The 19014-nt window shown below is 41.4% G+C and overlaps 1 protein-coding gene across 4 annotated transcripts in view; it reads left to right on the forward strand.

Moving 5' to 3' along the window:
* Nucleotides 1–16322, forward strand: part of NOL8 (nucleolar protein 8) — a 43617-nt gene extending 27295 nt beyond the window's left edge. For 3 of the 4 annotated variants that reach the window (XM_045575048.1, XM_045575049.1, XM_036420103.1), the window contains 5 exons: nt 1574–1839; nt 9401–9527; nt 10145–10215; nt 15112–15194; nt 16052–16322. In XM_045575048.1, coding sequence (XP_045431004.1) covers nt 1574–1839; nt 9401–9527; nt 10145–10215; nt 15112–15194; nt 16052–16102 — 598 coding nt within the window. In that variant the 3' untranslated portion in view covers nt 16103–16322. The remainder of the gene's footprint in view (nt 1–1573; nt 1840–9400; nt 9528–10144; nt 10216–15111; nt 15195–16051) is intronic. The other variant, XM_036420102.2, reaches the window with a different exon arrangement.
* The last annotated feature ends 2692 nt before the right edge of the window (nt 16323–19014 follow it).

The following is a 19014-nucleotide window of genomic DNA, read 5'->3' on the forward strand; positions in this document are numbered from 1 at the left end:
AGGGCTGTAGGCAGGAAGCCTCACTTCCTTGCCTCGCTGGCCTCTCTACTTAGCTGTTTGAGTTCCCTCACAACATGGCAGCTGTTCCCCAAATGCAGTGACCAGAAAAGGGAAAGAGCAAGGAGGAAATCAATGAGCCTTCTATGCACCTAGTGTCAGTAGGCACACACCATCACAACTGTCTTATTTCATTAGGAAAAGAGGTGGAGTACAGCCCACACTCAAGGAATGGGGGAATTCATCCCACCTCTTAGAGAAAGAAGTATCAAAGGATCTTTGGGCCAAGACCGGTTTGGCTCAATGGATGGAGCGTAGGCTTGGGGACTGAAGGGTCCCGGGTTCGATTCCGGGCAAGGGCAAGTATCTTAGTTGCGGTCATATCCCCAGTAGGGGGTGTGCAGGAGGCAGCTGATCGATGACTCTCTCTCATCAATGTTTCTGGCTCTCTATCTCTCTACCTTCCTCTCTGTACAAAATCAATAAAATATATTTTTTTTTTTTAAGATTTTAAAGTATCTTTGGAACACTTGAAAGCCACTCCATCATAGCTCAATGATAATCACTTAGGACTGTCTTAAGGACGCCATTTTTTATAGTTTGCTTTCATAGGAGGCATAGCCGTCTTAAATTGTAGTTAGATTGGCCAAGACTGGTTTGGCTCAGTGGATAGAGCGTCGGCCTGCGGACTGAAAGGTCCCGGGTTCAATTCCAGTCAAGGGCCTGTACCTTGGTTGTGGGCACATCCCAGGTAGGGGGTGTGCAAGAGGCAGCTGATCGATGGTTCTCTCTCATTGATGTTTCTAACTCTCTATTCCTCTCTCTTCCTCTCTGTAAAAAGTCAATAAAATATAATTTAAAAAAAATTGTAGCTAGATTGGAAGTATTAAAAATTTCTTACTATGAGATAATCTCCACCAATAAGATGATCATTTAAGAAATCTTGTTCATTTACTATTTTAGTAAAATAATTAAAAATTTAGCCCAATATTACTCCTGTTTTATAGAGTCAGCTCTAATAGGAAGAAGAATATTAATATTTATTTGCTAAGAAGTTGATATTGGAAACTGCCGTGTAACTTTAAGATCAAAGAGAAAATTTATCTAAGATCAAAGAGAAAAGGATATTCCTAAATTTAGAGCAGGTCTATGGTAATATACAAATTTTATCCCGAAACAAACTAGACTTAGCATATTTATAATTCATTTTTAAAACAGAATTATACCTAAATTCTTTTACACCAGTTTTGTAAAAGTTACAGAATTTTAGAACTGGGAAAAAGCCTTAGAAGTCACCTGGCTTAACATGTTCATTTTACAGATGAGATAACTGAGGCACATTAAGTGAGTTTTCTTACTCAAAGCTATTATCGTAGGTGTAATTTCTGAATCATAGTTGGCAGGTTAAGAGGTAGACATGGCTGTGCTGTTATAAGTAGACTTTTATATATGTGGGTCCTACTGGTTTTTGGAAGGATGGGAGTAAAGTAATCCGTGTTGTTTTACTTTCTGGATGCCTGGAGACTGTCCAAAAACTGACTGTTTCATTGTGGTGCGCATGTCTATGTCAATACAGCAAAGCAAAGCGAAAGAAGAAAAGAGAGGAAGCTGAGAAGCTACCGACGGTGTCGAAAGAGATGTATTATAACATCACAACGGACTTAAAAGAAATATTCCAAACCACAAAAGATAACAGTGAACAGAAGGACGTGCCCCATGTGGACTGTGAGGAAGAGAAAGCAAAGGAAGGCCATGTCTCTGCAGCTCCAGTGACGGGGGCCGAGCAGCCCAGCGGGTTCACGTTTTCCTTTTTTGATTCAGACACAAAAGATGTAAAAGAAGGTATTTTTTATTTATTTTTTATTTTTTTACTATTTCATTCTAGGCAGTTTAAACTTAACTGACTGAGCCTACATTAAGTGTAATATAGAAAACTATTCTTTCTTGCACCTAGATAAACAGTAGGTCCTATATCACATGACCATAAATGCAATGTTCCTGGAGCTGTATTTAACACAGTAGAACATTGTTTCTGCTTAAAGGGAGCAAACTTCTAGCATATGAAGGGAAGCTAAAGAATAATGTGCAGCATACCTTCTGTTGAAGAGGTATATACTAAGTCATATATTTAAATAATTTCATATCTTGACCTAGCCAGTTTGACTCAATGGATAGAGCATCGGCCTGCATACTGAAGGGTCCCAGGTTCAATTCCTGTTAAGGGAACATGCCCAGGTTGTGAGTTCTATCCCCATTGTAGGGCATGGAGAAGGCAGTGGATCAGTGATCCCCTCTCATCATCAATGTTTTTATCTCCTCCCTTCCTCCCTGAAATCAATTTTTTAAAATTTTTTAATAAATAAATAGTTTCATATCTTAATTGCTGTTGGAGAAGCCATGACTTATTAGGAGAAAGGAAGAAATGGGTAACCTTGGCTTTATGTAAATGTGCTATTTCATGGATATCCCAGTTGTTTCAAACTTTATCCTTGATGCTTTGCCAGAACATAGAGAAAAATCCCAGTACCAGTATTGTTATTCCAGCTCAGGAGGTTACTGCTGAAGGCCAACATGGCACAAAAGCTAAAACCCCTATTCCTTTGCCCTAGCTGGTTTGGCTTAGTGTTTAGACTGTCCACCTTGGAAATAAAGGGTCCCAGGTTCTATTCTGGTCAAGGGCACTGCCTGGGTTGTGGGCTCGATCCCTAGTAGGATGTGTGCAGGAGGCAGCCAATCAGTGATTCTTTCTCATCATTGATGTTTCAGTCTCTTTCTCCTTCTTCCTCCCTATCTGAAATGTATAAAAATATATATATTTAAAAAATAAAATAAAACAACCCTGTTCTTTACGGCTACTCTTTACCTAGTGTTCAGATTGGAAGTGCAGCTTTTCTGGAACTTCATTGTGAAAAGTAGGATAGAGGAGAATTCATCCACACCTAACTACAGTGGATTCTATTTAAAGATCAGCAGTTAGCCAAAACTGGTTTGGCTCAATGGATAGAGCATCGGTCTGCAGACTGAAAGGTCCCAGGTTCGATTCCGGTCAAGGGCATGTACCTTGGTTGCAGGCACATCCCCAGTGGGGGTGCAAGAGGCTGCTGGTCGCTGTTTCTCTCTCATTGGCGTTTCTAACTCTCTGTCCCTCTCAATTCCTCTCTGAGTAAAATCAATAAAAATACATTAAAAAAAAAACAAAAAAAAAACACAAAGATCAGCAGTTAAAATAGCATCCATGTATTTAGCTGTTAAATGTTAAATGCCAGCTCTGTGGTATTCCAATAGAAGATACAACACTATAGTAGTTTTTCAAATATTATTCTAAATAAGACACAATATTGTATATGTCCTGCATATCTCATCCTACTTATGGGAGCCAACTGTGAGAAAAAGGTCTTAAAATAAGTACTAAAATACTTCAGCAACTTGGGAGATGTTCTTTAAGTACTTGAAATGTTTTGGGGTCATGGAGTAAATGTTCTCAGCTTATAGTAGTAGCTTTTTTAGCAGTTCTAGAAAGAGGTTTTGAAAATTGAAAGTGTACACATATGTCTCTTCCCTCATCCTATATAAAGAAGTAATATGTAAATTACCCTCAAACCCTCACAAGATGGCTGTCTACAACCAGGCCAATAGGGGGGTTAGTGAGGAATGACCAAACTACTGAACAGCAGGCTGCGGGTGGTGACCAGGCCTGCAGGGGCGCGGGAAGGGATGACTAGGCTGACTTGGGGTGCAGCTGGGAATGACCAGACTAGCAGGAGGGAGGGGGGGATAATTGAGGGTGGTTAGGCTGGCGGGGAGGCCATTGGGGGCGACCAGGCTTGGGGGTGGGGGGTTAGTTGGGGCAACTAGGCCAGCAGAGGGGGAAAGTAAGGGATGACCAAACAGGCAGGCAGGTGAGCCATTAAAAGCCAGCAGTCCTGGATTATGAGAGGGATGTCTACCCAAGGGTTCCCAGATTGGAGAGGGTGCAGGCTGGGCTGAGGGGATTCCCCCTCCCCACCCCCACATGGACAAATTTCATGTACTGGGCCTCTAGTTTATGAATAGACAGGCAGGAAATCTGGTTTCACTACAGTGGGTTCTGTTGAAGGCTTCTCATGCTAGCACAGGTACAACACTTACCTTGTTTGTTTTTTAAACTATGATGCCCATTCATAAACTTCTAGTTTTAATATCTTTTTATAATATTGCTATGTTCCTTATCAGTTTACTCTAGCAATGCCAAAAAAATGATAGTACCTTCTCTGTTAATATTTAAATATCTCAAATGATACTACCTATTCTTTTTTTTCTTTTTCTTTTTCTTTTTTACTTTAAATAGCTTTGTTTTTTTTTTTGTTTTGTTTTTTTAATAAATTTTTATTGTTCATATTATTACAAATGTTCCTTCCCCCCCCCTTCTCACCCCATCCTCTGCCCTTTCCCCACCCCCCATTGTCCTCATCCATAGGTGCACAGTTTATGTTCAGTCTCTTCCCACATCCCCCTCTCCCCTTTTCCCCAAGAATAAACAGTTCACTCCCCTTCCATACCTCTGATTCTATTATATTCAACAGTTAATATTGTTCCTCAGATTTTTTTTTAGTTTCCTTGGTTTTTAGATTCACTTGTTGATAGTTACGTATTTGTTGTTCATAATTTTTTTTTTTTAAATATATTCCATTGATTTTGTACAGAGAGGAAGGGAGAGAGACAGAGAGTCAGAAACATCGATGAGAGAGAGCCATCGATCAGCTGCCTCTTGCACACACCCCCTACTGGGGATATGCCCGCAACCAAGTTACATGCCCTTGACCGGAATCGAACCCGGGCCCTTCAGTCCCCAAGCCAACGCTCTATCCACTGAGCCAAACCGGTCTCGGCTGTTGTTCATAATTTTTATCTTTATTTACTTTCTCTTCTGAAAGAACCCCCTTCAGCAATTCATATAATTCTGGTTTGGTGGTGATAAACTCCTTTAGCTTTTTTTTATTACTGAAGCTCTTTATCTGACCTTCGAATCTGAGTGATAGCTTTGCTGGATAGATTATCTTTGGCTGTAGGTTCTTGCTATTCATCACCTTGAATATTTCTTGCCATTCCCGTCTGGCCTGCATGGTTTCTGTTGAGAAATCAGCTGACAATCGTATAGATGCTCCTTTATAGGCAACTACCTTCTTTGCTCTTGCTTCTTTTAATATTCTCTCTTTGTCTTTTGCTCTTGGAATCTTAATTATGATTTGTCTTGGTGTGGTCCTCTTTGGATTCCTTTTGTTTGGAGTTCTGTGCGCTTCCTGGACTTGTAAGTCTAATTCTTTCACCAGGTGGGGAAAGTTTTCTGTCACTATTTCTTTCAGTATGTTTTCGGTATCTTGCTCTCTCTCATCTTCTGGGACCCCCATAATTCTGATGTTGGTTCACTTGAAGTTGTCCCAGAGGTTTCTTACATTATCTTCAACTTTCTGGATTCTCTGGCCTTCTTGCATCTACGGAGGAGTGTCTTCTGGCTCTTTATGTTCCAAATCTTTGATTTGATTCTTGCGATCTTCCATTCTGTTTTTAGGACTCCATAAAATATTTTTTATTTCAGACAATGTATTCTTTATTTCTTGTTGATCCCTTATTATTTCTAGTTGATCCCTTTTCATATCCTCATAGGTCTTGTTTATTTTATCGGCCTTTTCTAGGAGATTCTTGAACAACCTTATAAGTGTGGTTTTGAACTCTATATCCAGTCACTTTTTGTCCTCCATTTATTTCGTTTGTGATCTATTTGGTTTAGGCATTTTCGCAGGCAGCTTTCCTGATGGGGCGGGGTTTCAGGGTGGAGCCTACAGCCTTGGCTTCTGTCAGCCCCGCCCTATGCGACTCCTGAGACTCAGGGTCCTTCAGTACTTGTTGCGAGCGCCTCTGAGAGAAAGGTGCCCTCGATTTTCGCCTGCTGCCAAACTATCTATGCTCTCCCCATATGAGTCTGGTATTGGGGTTCAGTTCAGTTGGTAGTGGGATTGGAAGTGGCGTTCAGAGCAGTCTGGAGCCCGTCTCCTTCCCATCAGGGCAATCCCGCGGCACAACCGGCCGGCCCTTCTCTGCGCGTAGTGTGCGCGCCTCCGGGACCTCCTTTCGCCGCTTCCCCGGAGTCCCGCCTTACAGCCCGGCTCCCTATGGATGAGCCTGGGTCCCCGGGGTCTGGCCGAGAATTGGGGTTCAGAGCAGTTGGAGCTGGGCCCAGCACAGTCGGAGCTTTTTTCTCCTTCCTGCTTGGGACCGCCAGCCAGGCACTCGGCCTCCCTCCTCTCCGGCTCTGTCCTCTCCGCGTGCGCCGCGTGTCTCCGTACCTTGGGCTTTTACAGCTCCTCCGCGCTTCCTTCCAGTTTTCTCCTTGCTGCTTGTTGTAGAATTTCCAGTCAGTCGACTTTCCTGTAGTTCTGGGTAATGTCCATTTTATATTTTAGTTGTATTTTGTTGAAATTGTTGTGTGCGGCTGCAGCTAGTTGCCTACCCGAGCAGCCATCTTGGATTCTCCCCTTAAGTCCTGTTTTTTTTTTTTAATATATATTTTATTGATTTTTCACAGAGAGGAAGATAGAGGGATAGAGAGTTAGAAATATCGATGAGAGAGAATCATCGATCAGCTGCCTCCTGCACACCCCCTACCAGGGATGTACCCACAACCAAGGTACATGCCCTTGACCAGAATCGAACCCGGGACCTTCCAGTCCACAGACCAACTCTATCCACAGAGCCAAACCAGTTTCAGCTGTTTCTTTCTTTTTATAATAAATCTTTATTGTTCATATTATTACAAGTGTTCCTCTTTGCCCTCCCAATAGCTCCCCTCCACCTGATTTCCCTCCCCATCCCATGCCTTTACCCCCACCACCACCACTGTCTTCATCCATAGGTTTAAGATTTTTGTCCAATCTCTTTCCCCACCCCTCAGACCCCTAGCCCCCTGAGAATTGTCAGTCCACTCCCTTTCTATGTCCCTAATTTTATTATATTCACCAGTCCATTCTGTTCTTCAGATTTTTTATTCACTTAGTTTCGTCTTCTTTTTCTTCTTCTTCTTTCTTCTTCTTTCTTCTTCTCCTCCTCCTCCTCCTCTACTTCCTTCACTCTTCACCCTTCAGCATTTCATGTAATTCTGGTTTGGTGGTCATGAATTCCTTTAGCTTTTTCTTTTCTGTGAATCTCTTTATCTGACCTTCAATTCTGAATGATAGCTTTGCTGGGTAGAGTAATCTTGGTTGTAGGTTCTTGCTGTTCAGCCTTAACTGGTTTGGCTTAGTGGATAAAGCATCGGCCTGTGGACTGAAAAGTCCCAGGTTCAATTCCAGTCAAGGGCATGTACTTTAGTTGCAGGTATATCCCCAGTAGAGGGTGTGCAGGAGGCAGCTGATTGATGTTTTTCTCTCTCATCTATATTTCTACCTCTCTATCCCTTTCCTTTCCTCTCTGTAAATAATCAATAAAATATATATATATTTTTTAAAAAGGTTCTTGCTGTTCATCACTTTGAATATTTCTTGCCACTCCCTTCTGGCCTGCATAGTTTCTGTTGAGAAATCAAATGACAGTCCTATGGGTACTCCCTTGTATGTAACTAACTGTTTTTCTCTTGCTGCTTTCAGGATTTTCTCTTTGTCTTTTGCCCTTGGCATTTTAATTATGATGTGACTTGGTGTGGTCCTCTTTGGATTCCTCTTGTTTGAGGTTCTGTGCGTTTCCTGAACTTATAAGTCTATTTCTTTCACTGAGTAGGGGAAGTTTCCTGTCATTATTTCTTCCAATAGGCCTTCAATATCCTGCGCTCTCTCTTCTTCTGGATCTTGGTGCACTTAAAGCCATCCCAGTGGCTCCTTACACTATACTCACACTTTTGGATTCTTCTTTCTTTCTGCCTCTCTGGTTGGGTGTTTTTTGCTTTCTCATATTCCAGATCTTTGGTTTGATTCTTGGGGTACATTGATCTACAATTGAGTTTTTGTATATTCTTTATTTCAGACAGTGTACACGTAATTTCTGACTGGTCCTTTTTTTTTTTTTTTTCTTTTTTTTTATATTCTCATTAAGTTCCTTGAAGGTCTCTTCAAGTTTCTCAGCGGTTTTTAGAAGATTCTTGAGTAACCTTATAAATGTGATTCTGAACTCTTGTGTTGTCCAGTAGTTTACTTTCCTCCATCTCTCCCATTTGCGGCATGCTTCTTTGTCTCCGCATTTTGGCTGCTGCCCTGTGGTCATGGAGTGGCTTTGTGTGGTCGTGACCTATAGGGGCGAGTAACTCAGCTTCCCCAATGACCTGAGGTGGTTGCTCTTGGTACACCCCTTTGTGGGCTGAGGGCAAAGTCTTGGTGTGGTTAAGCCTTGATTGCTGTTGGTACACTGGGAGGAACTGACTTCCAGGTCAATTGGCTATGAGAACTCTTTGTGTGTATAATGGAAGAACTACTGTGCTGGAGACACACTTATGCTGCAGGCTTTGTTTCATTGGGGTTTTGGTGCTCACTAAGTTCACCTCACAAATGTGTCACTTATGGATGTGAAGAGTTGAAATCTGGTGTCTCACACTGGCCACTAGGTACACTGGCTTCTGGATCTCCAATGGGGTGCAGTTCAGCTACTGTCTGAGGCCACCCTGTAGGAGCTACAGTACTCTCCTCCCTGCTTGGAGCTTGGAGGCTTTGGAGCTGTCTGCACCAAGTTGCAAGTTTGCTAGGTTAAACTGCAATAGAAAAGGCCTTTCATATGCAAAAGTGACTGCTTGGAGCTTGGATATGTTTGTAGATTGTGCGGGGACGGGTCTCGGTGTCACTAGGCAAGGGCGTGGCAAACAGTGATGGTTGGCAGTGAGCCCTCTCTGTCTCTCCAACCACGTCCCTGCGTCTCGCGCCTCAGCACAGCAAACAATTATTCTTGCTTGCTACTCTACAAGCAAGCCACCCTCACTTTCTGACCCAATGGCAGTCAGTCCAGCTTCTCCCCAGAAACTGGATTTCAGAGAGATTGGGAGCTTGTCTCCCTTCGGATTGAAGAAAGCAATGCTCCCCACATGCCAGGATCCACCGCCAGCCTGTATTGTGTGTGTGCCATACCTCAGTTTTTCAGCGCTTATGCCAAAATTGTTCTTTTCTCTTTCTGTCTAGTTGTAGAACTTCCACTCAGTAGGCTTCCCGTGGTTCTGGGTGATAGACGTTTTGTCTTTTAGTTGTAGTTTTGAAATTGTTGTGCACAGTAGCAGTTTAATGTTTACCTATGCCACCATCTTGGATCTCCTCCGATACTACCTATTCTTAATGATTAAGATATTGTAAGTGTAGACATATACTAACATGGTGAAAATAATGAAATGAGTGTGTTTACAAATACTTGGTTATTCATTACATCCCTGTCATCTTTTGTGGTCATGGTGATACAGAGACCTATGCAGTTGAGATAGTGAAATCTGGTAAGACTGCCTGGCATGTAGCCCCTCGTTTCCAAGACAGCAGTTCCGAAGAAGAAGATGTTACTGAAGAAACAGATGACAGGAAGTCCAGCCTAGGGTAAGCAAATTGTTTCTTAACAGGTATATTTCATAATGCAAAATACCTTGAGTTTGATATGCTTTAGAAATATTTTAGAAAAATTGAAGCTTATTGTTTTAAGACAACTTAATTTTCTCCTCTCAGCTTATTTAGAGAGCTCTGTAGCTTTTTTGTAATGAGCATATTTTCTTTTCTTGAAATACGGCTAGTACTGGGTGGAGGTTATGCTATTCACAGGCAAGGGAGCCTAACACTGAAGTCTCTAGTCTGGAAAGAAGATAGTATGGCTGGCTGGCTGCCAATCCATGGAAATATTGATAAATGGAGTAGCTAGCATCCAGGATCAGCATCCAGCGTGGGGAAGAAAGAGTGTGGTATGCTTACACAGTCTTCATCATCAAAGCTTTCAAAAGAAGAGAAGAATATTGACTAGAAAGAACATCGGGTTACTTTATCTCAGCAAAATAAGCAAAACACAAATATATTTGAGGAACAGTTAATTTATGTTTTCAATGTAAATACTTCTCAAATATAGAAATTAACCAATATATGTCTGTTTCTCTCTCTCTCTCTCTCTCTCTCTCTCTCTCTCTCTCTCTCTCTCTCTCTCTCTCTCTCTCTCTCTGTCTTTCCAGAGAAGTATCATTACCTGCGAAAGAGACCACTAGATTTTTTTTTTTCTCTAATAGTGATGAAAGACTTCTCGGTAAGTCAATTTTTTTTAAGTCACCACTGCACATTCTGATACAATCACATGCATCCAGGTAAGAACTCTTCGGCACAAATCCTGACTCTCTGCAGTGTCGTCTGGCTTAGCCTTCTCTGTTAGACTGATGCATGTTGACATTAAAGTTCTACAGGGCTGAGAGTTTCCTTTTATCACCTCCCTCATTTATTATCATCAACAGGTCTTTTTAGTTTCAAGGACTTGGGAAGATGCTAGACACAGCACTCCTATTATTTTGTTACCTAAAAATTCAGGTGAAACCTCATTTCTTTTTTCTTTCTTTTTAAAAAAAAATAATAATTTTATATATATATATATATATTTTTTTTTTTTTTTTTTTTTTTTTTTTTTGCAGAGAGGAAGAGAGAGGGATAGAGAGTTAGAAACATCGATGAGAAAGAACCATCAATTAGCTGCCTCTTGCACGCTCCCTACTGGGGATTTGTCCACAACCAAGGTACATGCCTTTGACCGGAATCAAACCTGGGATCTTTCAGTCCGCAGGGCGATGCTCTATCCACTGAGCCAAACCGGTTTCGACTGAAACCTCATTTCTTAAAGCCTAGCACAAACATAAACCATAAAAGTTACATAATAGTAAATGGTATACAAACAATAAAATCCTTACAATTCTACATTTCCATTTTGTAAAATAAAGACAAAATATTTTTTTAATAGCTATAATTCTTCCAGCTACACAGGGAAGTGTGCCCAGGGATTCCTGCTGGGAGTGCAGGAGCTGCCTGAAGGGAGACCCGAATCACACCTATTGTTTTGATCTAAGTTAGTGGCATAGGTACTCATATCTTCTGACAGCCCCATCTCAGATACAGCTGGACTACAGAATAACCATCATTCAGAACCCCCTGAAATTTAGTTGAACAGCAGTCCTACAACTAAGGATATAGAGAAGCCAAATCAATACTGGTGGCAGGGATGGAGACAGAATTGGCTGGTCCCACACCCACTTATGGATAAAAATCTGGAGGAATATTGTAGATGCGGGGATCCTCCCTTTGGATTGAGGAGTCACAGTCCTGCATCCAACCCCTCAGCCCAGGGTTCCAGTGTTAGGAAGAAAATTCCCCATAACTTAAGCCTTTAAGGGCCAGTAGGGATTGAGACTGAGGCTGCTGGAGATCCTGATAGGTCCACTCTGTTTTTAGGACTCTGTATAATATTTTTTATTTCAGACAATGTATTCTTTATTTCTAGTTGATCTCTTTTCACATCCTCAGAGGTCTCATTTATTTCATCAGCCTTTTCTAGGAAATTCTTGAAAAACCTTTAACCGTGGTTTTGAACTCTAACCAGTTAATTGTTGTCCATTTCTTTCATTTGTGATCTGTTTCCTTGTCTCGGCATTTTCGCTGCTTCCCTGAGTTGGTGGTGGCTTTGTGTGCTAAGGTGTCCTATATGGTTCAGTGGGTCAGTCTCCCAGTTACCTGAGGTGGACACTCTTGGTGCACCCCTTTTTGGACTGTGTGTACAGCCTTGTTGTAGTTAAGTCTTGATTGTTGTTGGTATCACTGGGAGGAATTGACCTCCAGGCCAATTGGCTGTGAGTATCAGCTGTGTCTATGCCGGGAGACAGCCTTATTCGACTAGACTTGGAAAATTGCAAAGGCCTCTGTGCTCAGCTTGGATGGGGCAGAGTTTCAAAGTGAAGCCTACAGCCCTGGCTTCCCATCAGTTCCACCCTATTAGGTTCCTGAGTCTCAGTGTTCCTCAGTGTCCTTCAGTACTCACTGCAAGCACCTTTAAGAGAAAGGTGCCCTCGAGTTTCGCCCACTACCAGACAGTCTAGTCTCTCCCCCAACGAGCCCGGAACTGGGGTTCAACACAATCCGGAGCTTTTACCTCCTTCCCACTAGGGAACGGCAACCAGGCACTCAGCCGCCCCTCCTCTCCGACTCCGTCCTCTCTCCACGTGCACACCGTGTCTCCATTCCTCAGGCTTTTATAGCTCCTCTGATTTTCCTTCTGGTTTTCTCTTTCCTTCTAGTTGTAGAGTTTCCAGTCAGTCAACTTTCCTGTAGTTCTGGGTAATGTCCACTTCATATTTTATTTGTATTTTTTGAAATTGTTTTGTGAGGCTACAGTTAGGAGTTTACCTATGCCGCCATCTTGGTTCTAAACCCATGTCTTTTTGGTCTAATTGTATTGTACAAAGGAGGTAAGAGCATACAATGGAGTAAAGATTATCTGTTTAATAAATGGTATTGGAAAATTGGACAGGTACATGCAACCACAAAAATATAAGACACCACAAACTTAAACCATGCACACGAATACAAACTCATATTCGGTGAAACACTGAAATGTAAGACACAAAACTATACAAGAAACTAGAAACACCAATCAGAAAGGATATATGCACCCCTATGTTCATAGCAGCACAATCTACAATAGCCAGAATTTGGAAACAGCCTAAGTGTCCATCAGCAGATGATTGGATCCAAAAACTATGGTACATCTACACAATGGAATACTATGCTGCCATAAAAAAGAAGGAATTCTCATCATTTGCAGCAACCTGGATGGAATTGGAGAACATCATGCTGAGTGAAATAAGCCAATCAATGAAAGAGAAACACCACATGACCTCACTCATTTGTGGATAATAAAGATAATAATAGATATAGAGACAGTATATCAACAAGTAGACTGTCAAATTACAGCGGGGAGGGGAGGAAGATCTGGGGGAGATAAGAGATCAACCGAAGTACTTTTATACATGCATATAAGTACAACCAATGGACACAAAACTCTGGGGAGGGAGGGGATCTGTGGGAGGGAGGGAGGGGGGCAAAAAAAAAATCAATAAAATATATTAAAAAAAAAAAAAGACACAAAACTATAAAAATCTTAGAAGCAAACTAGGCAGTAAAATCTCAGACATCTCATGTACCAGAATTTTCACTGGTACATCTCCTAAGGCAAGAGAAACAAAGGAAAAAATTAATGGACTATATCAAACAAAACTGCTGCATGGCAAAAGAAACCATCCTCAAAATGCAAAGGGAACCAAATGTGAGAACGTAATTGTCAATGATACAGGAGTTAGCAGGTTAATTCCCAAAATATATAAAGAACTTTACAAGTCAACAAAAGGAAGGTGGAATGGGTAAAGAACCTGAATATAAACTCTCCAAAGTGGACATATGGATGGCCAAGAAATGTGAAAAAATGCTCAACATCACTAGTCAACAGATATGACAATGAGGTATCAACTCACACTTGCAGTAGGTTGCAAAAAGTAACAGTTACTGGGGAGGATGTGGAGGAAAGGGAAACTTAGTCCATTGCTGGTGGGAATGCAGACTGGGACAGCCATAGTGGAAAACAGTATGAAATTTCCTTAAAAAACAAAAAATGGAACTGACATTTGACCCAGCAAGCCACTGCTGGTACTATGTCCTAAGAATCCTGAAACAGGCCAAAACCATTTTGGCTCAGTGGATAGAGTGTCTGCCTGCGGACTGAGGGGTCCCAGGTTCGATTCCGGTCAAGGGCATGTACCTTGGTTGCGGGCACATCCTCAGTAGGAGGTGTGCAGGAGGCAGCTGATCAATGACTCTCTCTCATCGATGTTTCTAACTCTCTATCCCTCTCTCTTCCTCTCTGTAAAAAGTCAATAAAATATATTTTTTAAAAATTAAAAAAAGAAAAAAGAATCCTGAAACAGGAATCAATGAATATGTATCCCTATGTTCATAGCAGTGTTGAGCTGGAAACAGCCCAGGTGCCCATCAGTAGATGAGTGGATAAAATAGCTATGGTACATTTACACAATGGAGTATTAAGCAGTTGTAAATAAACACGGATCTCCTATTCTTTGTGACAACTTGAATGGACCTGGAGAGTATTATGCTAAGCAAAATAAGCCAGTCAGACAAAGACAAGTATCATGTGACTTCATTTCTATGTGGAATGTAATGAACAAAATACACTGACAAACAAAATAGGTCCAGAGACATGGAAGCATAGAACAGAGTGATGAATCTCAGAGGTAAGGGAAGAGTTTAACCAAATAATGTATATGACTATATAGATGGCCCACAGACAAAGATAGTAATGTGGTGATTTCCTGGAATGGGACTGGGGCAGGTTTGAGGAGGGAAATGTTGAGAAAATGGAGGACATCTGTAATATGCTCCATAACACCAAAAAGATCCTACAACCAAGATACTCTATCCAGCAAAACTATCATTTAGACTTAAAGGACAGATAAAGAGCTTCCCAAACAAGACCAATATTACATGAAATGTTAAAGGGCTTCTTTAACTAGAGAAAGTTTTTAAAATAAAAAATATGAACAATAAAATGCAATAAATGCATACCAACAATTAATTGAATCTGAAAAAACAAAATAAATGAACAAGCAGAACAGAAACAGACTCATAAGTGCTTACAACTCTTTCAATCTGTCCAGCCGGTCTTCCAGCTTTTACCAGAGGCCAAAAAGAAAAGAAAAGAAACAGACTCATAGATGCAGAAAACATTTTGATAGTTGCTAGATGGGATGGATGTTGGGGCAATGGGTGAAATATGTGTTACAATATAGTCACTGGGATGTAATGTATTTGACACTAGTAACTTTGATGTTAAATGGGTACCAGTTTTATCAGGATGGTCACTTAAGAAGTTATAGGTCTAATCACCAGGGTATATACTTGAAACTAATATAATGTATGTGAAATGCTATTGAAAAAATAAAAATTACTTAAAAATAACAAACTTGAAAAATTAGCATAAATTCATGGTTGTTTCTGTGTGTCTTAACTAGAATTAAAGACCTTGAAAATGTCAGCAGTAGAAGAGTACCCTTTTTTATAGTAATTTGTTTTCTTATCTTGCTTTATCTTCCCTGAGTAGGTTCTGACTTATTCTGGAGAGGAATGGGAAGTAATATTAGTAGGAATTCTTGGGAGGCCAGAACAAACAACCTGCGGATGGTGAGTATTTGCATTTTCGCATTGTCTGCATAAATAGATACTTTGTTATCTTTGTATTAATATATGCCTTTTGTAAGAATACTGGCATGCCATAACCGGTTTGGCCCAGTGAATAGAGCATCAGCCTGTGGACTGAAGGTTCCAGGTTCGACATCCCCAATTGGTGGTGTACAGGAAGCAGCTGATTGATGTTTCTAACTCTACATCCCTCTCCCTTTCTCTTTAAAAGCAATAAAATATATTTAAAAACATATATATTTTATTGATTTTTTTACAGAAAGGAAGGGAGAGGGAGAAAGGGATAGAAACATCAATGATGAGAAAGAATCATTGATTGGCTGCCTCCTGCTTTCCCCTACTGTTGATCAAGCCCGCAACCCAGGCATGTGCCCTTCAGTCCACAGACTTATGCTCTGTTCATTGAGCCAAAGCAGCTAGGGCTAGAATATTTTAAAAAAGAAAAGAAGAAAGAAAGAAAAAGAATAATGGCATAAGGTATGAAATATAAGACAGAAAGAATGACGACTGAGAACATGATTTAAATGCTTAGAATTACAATGCTGGAGGGAACTTTGAGGTTGTTTGATGCCACACACAAGATACAAGTGAAGAGACAAGACCGTCTTAATCCAGTCCCTGGTCCGAGTTCCAGACTTCATTAAGTAGCAGGGAGTCAGGGACTTCTGAAAGACCCCTGTGAGTTTCTGATATCACACTTAGCACCCACCGTTTGAATTGTCCCTGTTCATTCCAGGTGAACACTTCCACAGTGGTCTCCACAACCATGACACTAACTTTTACTGTATGGTTACTGAACTCGCTGAAAATAACTTACATTTACTTTTATGTTTTTATAGGATTGCCGGAAGAAACATAAAGATGCCAAAAGGAGAGTGAAGCCAAAATAAAAAGTATAATTATGTGTTTTGATACTGATTGTGAACAAAATTCACCTGTGGAAATTGGGTGAACTAGAAAATAATTTTAGCTAACAAAATCTGGCTAATGGATACCCTTCTGTTTGTTATTGCTATGTTTTTCTGTAGATTCTCTCTATTTCTACCTAAGTACTTCAAAAAAATTAAACTGAACTTTTTTTTTTAATGAAGCACATGATAGTCCCTCAAAAAGAAGAAAACTTTTTGTATATAATTTTGTTGCCCCCCATCCTCAGTGACGAATGGGCATCTTCTGATGCAAGGTTTACACAAAGCCTTTTATAAATATATGGCTCAGCGTGGCTCAGGGGTTGAGCGTCAACCTATGAACCAGGAGGTCACAGTTTGGATTCCTGGTCAGGGCGCATGCGGGCTCAATCCCCAGTGTGGGGTGTGCAGAAGGTGGCCAATCAATGATTCCTTTTCATCATTGATGTTTCTGTCTGTCTCTACCTCTCCCTTCCTCTCTAAAATCAATAAATATATATTTTTTAAATTATAAAATATATGGGTCAGAGCAATTGTGGTTCTCACGTTAGGTTTTGCATAAACTTTGGCTACTTGATTATTTTGGATTGTGCCAAGTACACTTTACCTCCATTCTGTGTTTTTTGTTTTAAGAGATTGAACACAAGTCAAACTTGAGTTTTAAACTTGCTTTCAGGTAAGTAACGAACTGAAATGCAGGACATTCCAGACCAACGTTCTAGGAGAGTTCTGGGAAGACCAGAAAAGGACAGCAAATAGAGTCTTCCTATCCTCCTCCTCCGGGAATTGGTAGAGGCAAGCCCATCAATCCCACAATTCTAGTTAGAGCAGAGGCTTAAGGGAAATCCAAGTGTTTGAAAGGAGTAGGAGTAGGACCTACTCCTAGGACATAATCACAGGAGTAGGACCCTAAGTCCCTATAGGGAGGCAAATTTAATACCTTACTAAATGGGACAAGAATGAAGACAATCCTATCAAACTTGGCTCTGTACAAAAGTATGTTAGCCTTGGCTTGTGTGGCTTAGTTGATTGAACATGGTCTCATGCATCAAAAGGTCTCCATTTGATTCCCTGTCAGGGCACATACCCAGGTTGCAGGTTCGATCCTCAGTCATGATCTATGAAGGAGGCAACCAATTGATGTCTCCCTCACACCAATGTTTCTCTCCCTTTCTGTCTCTAAAAATCAGTTAAAAATATAACATTAAAAAGAAAAAAATGTGTTGGCCGAAACCAGTTTGGCTCAGTGGATAGAGCATCATCCTGCGGACTGAAAGGTCCCAGGTTCAGTTCCAGTCAAGGGCATGTACATTGGTTGCAGGCATACCCGGTGGGAGGTGTGCAGGAGGCAGCTGGTCAATGTTTCTCTTCTATCGATGTTTCTAACTATATCCCTCTCCCTCTCTGTAAAAAAAAAATCAATAAAATATATATTTTTTAAAAATTATGTATAAATCCCAAGGGATTATCATTGAAACAATGTGTATATCTGAAATTAAGCATTTATTGATTTACATCTTGATTGAATATAAACTTAATGAGGGCTGAAATGTTGTCTTTGTTCATTATGTCCCCACTGCCTAGAATCCTGTCTAGCACACAGAGGGTGCTTAGCGCACAATTTTTTAATAAACCTGGTCCAAGGAACTAAGAGTCAGTCCCGTGTTTCCAGTATTCAAAATTCACAGGAAATGGAAACAACCACTCAGCAGGATAAAGAATCCACCGTCCACCTTGTGTATTTCATTTACACATTATCTATTCCTGCGTAACAGGTTATCTCCCCAGTAGTCACTTCTTACAGAAACCAATTTGGTCAGACTCCTGGGGACTGTTCATCTCCTTGTGGTGTAGTGGGTGTGGCTCTGCTGCAGCCAGTGAGTCCATTTCCAGGATGGCCCATTCGGTGACTATCCTGTCTCCGCCTCTATTAAAGACCTTAAAGGGCAGGTTAACAAGGTCTTTTTGAAGGGTTTGTGAACCTGTCTCTCTGAAATTTGCAGCATATATTGGGGGCTTATTGGGATATAAAATAGGTGTTCAGAAGGATTCCCTCTGGGCAGGTGGGGTCTGGCAATGAGTCAGTTGATTCTATGGGTACAAAGCCAGTGCCCTGAATTAACCTAATAGTCCAATCTCACATCAGTTTGGGGGACCATGTCAGCATCATCTCTGTGGAGGGCATGGCATGGTCATGAGCTGCTAGCCAGACGTGCTGCTCCTCTGTGGTGAGAGAGGACAGGATGACACAGACATCATGCCAGGTCAGGTCATGTACTCAGATTCCTTAGTAAAGGCGGTGGGGTCGTGCCTCTCAATCTGTGCGAGGATGGAAATAGAAAATGGGATGTGTACCTGGACAATTCTCTTGGCTCTGGTCACCTCTCAGAAGGGCAGGACGGGGGGCTGGACACTGGGCTGTCTGGGAACAAGCAAGAGGGGGGCTTGTTAAGGAGAGAGAAGGGTAATTGCAGACTGCAAAGAAGGCCTGGGGATAGGAGATCTCTGACAACTTCCCATTGCGGTGACAGAAATTAAGTCCTGGAGAATGTTAAAATCTCTGGCCAGTGTGAATCATGGTCTAACTTATCTTGTGGATAAGGTGCTTTGTCCCAACCTCCATGGAAAGGCTGAGTTTCAGATTATGGAGGAGACCTCCCAGAGGAGTGTTTTCTGGGGTGATGGAAAAAAATTCCCTATGGTATAAATTAGGAAGAGGAGGTAAGCAACAAAGGGAGATCCAGGGAACAAGACTAGAGGGAGGGCATCCCCATCATCTTGTCAGGCTCTGGAGAGAGGAGGACAGTCTAATCCATGTGGCAGGCGTCCCTTGTGACAAGGAAGACGGTGGGACCTGGTCCCAGGGCGAAGCCAAACTGAAGAGGATTTCTTTC

The sequence above is a fragment of the Pipistrellus kuhlii genome, unplaced genomic scaffold (assembly GCF_014108245.1).
Source record: "Pipistrellus kuhlii isolate mPipKuh1 unplaced genomic scaffold, mPipKuh1.p scaffold_m20_p_62, whole genome shotgun sequence".
Taxonomy (NCBI): domain Eukaryota; kingdom Metazoa; phylum Chordata; class Mammalia; order Chiroptera; family Vespertilionidae; genus Pipistrellus; species Pipistrellus kuhlii.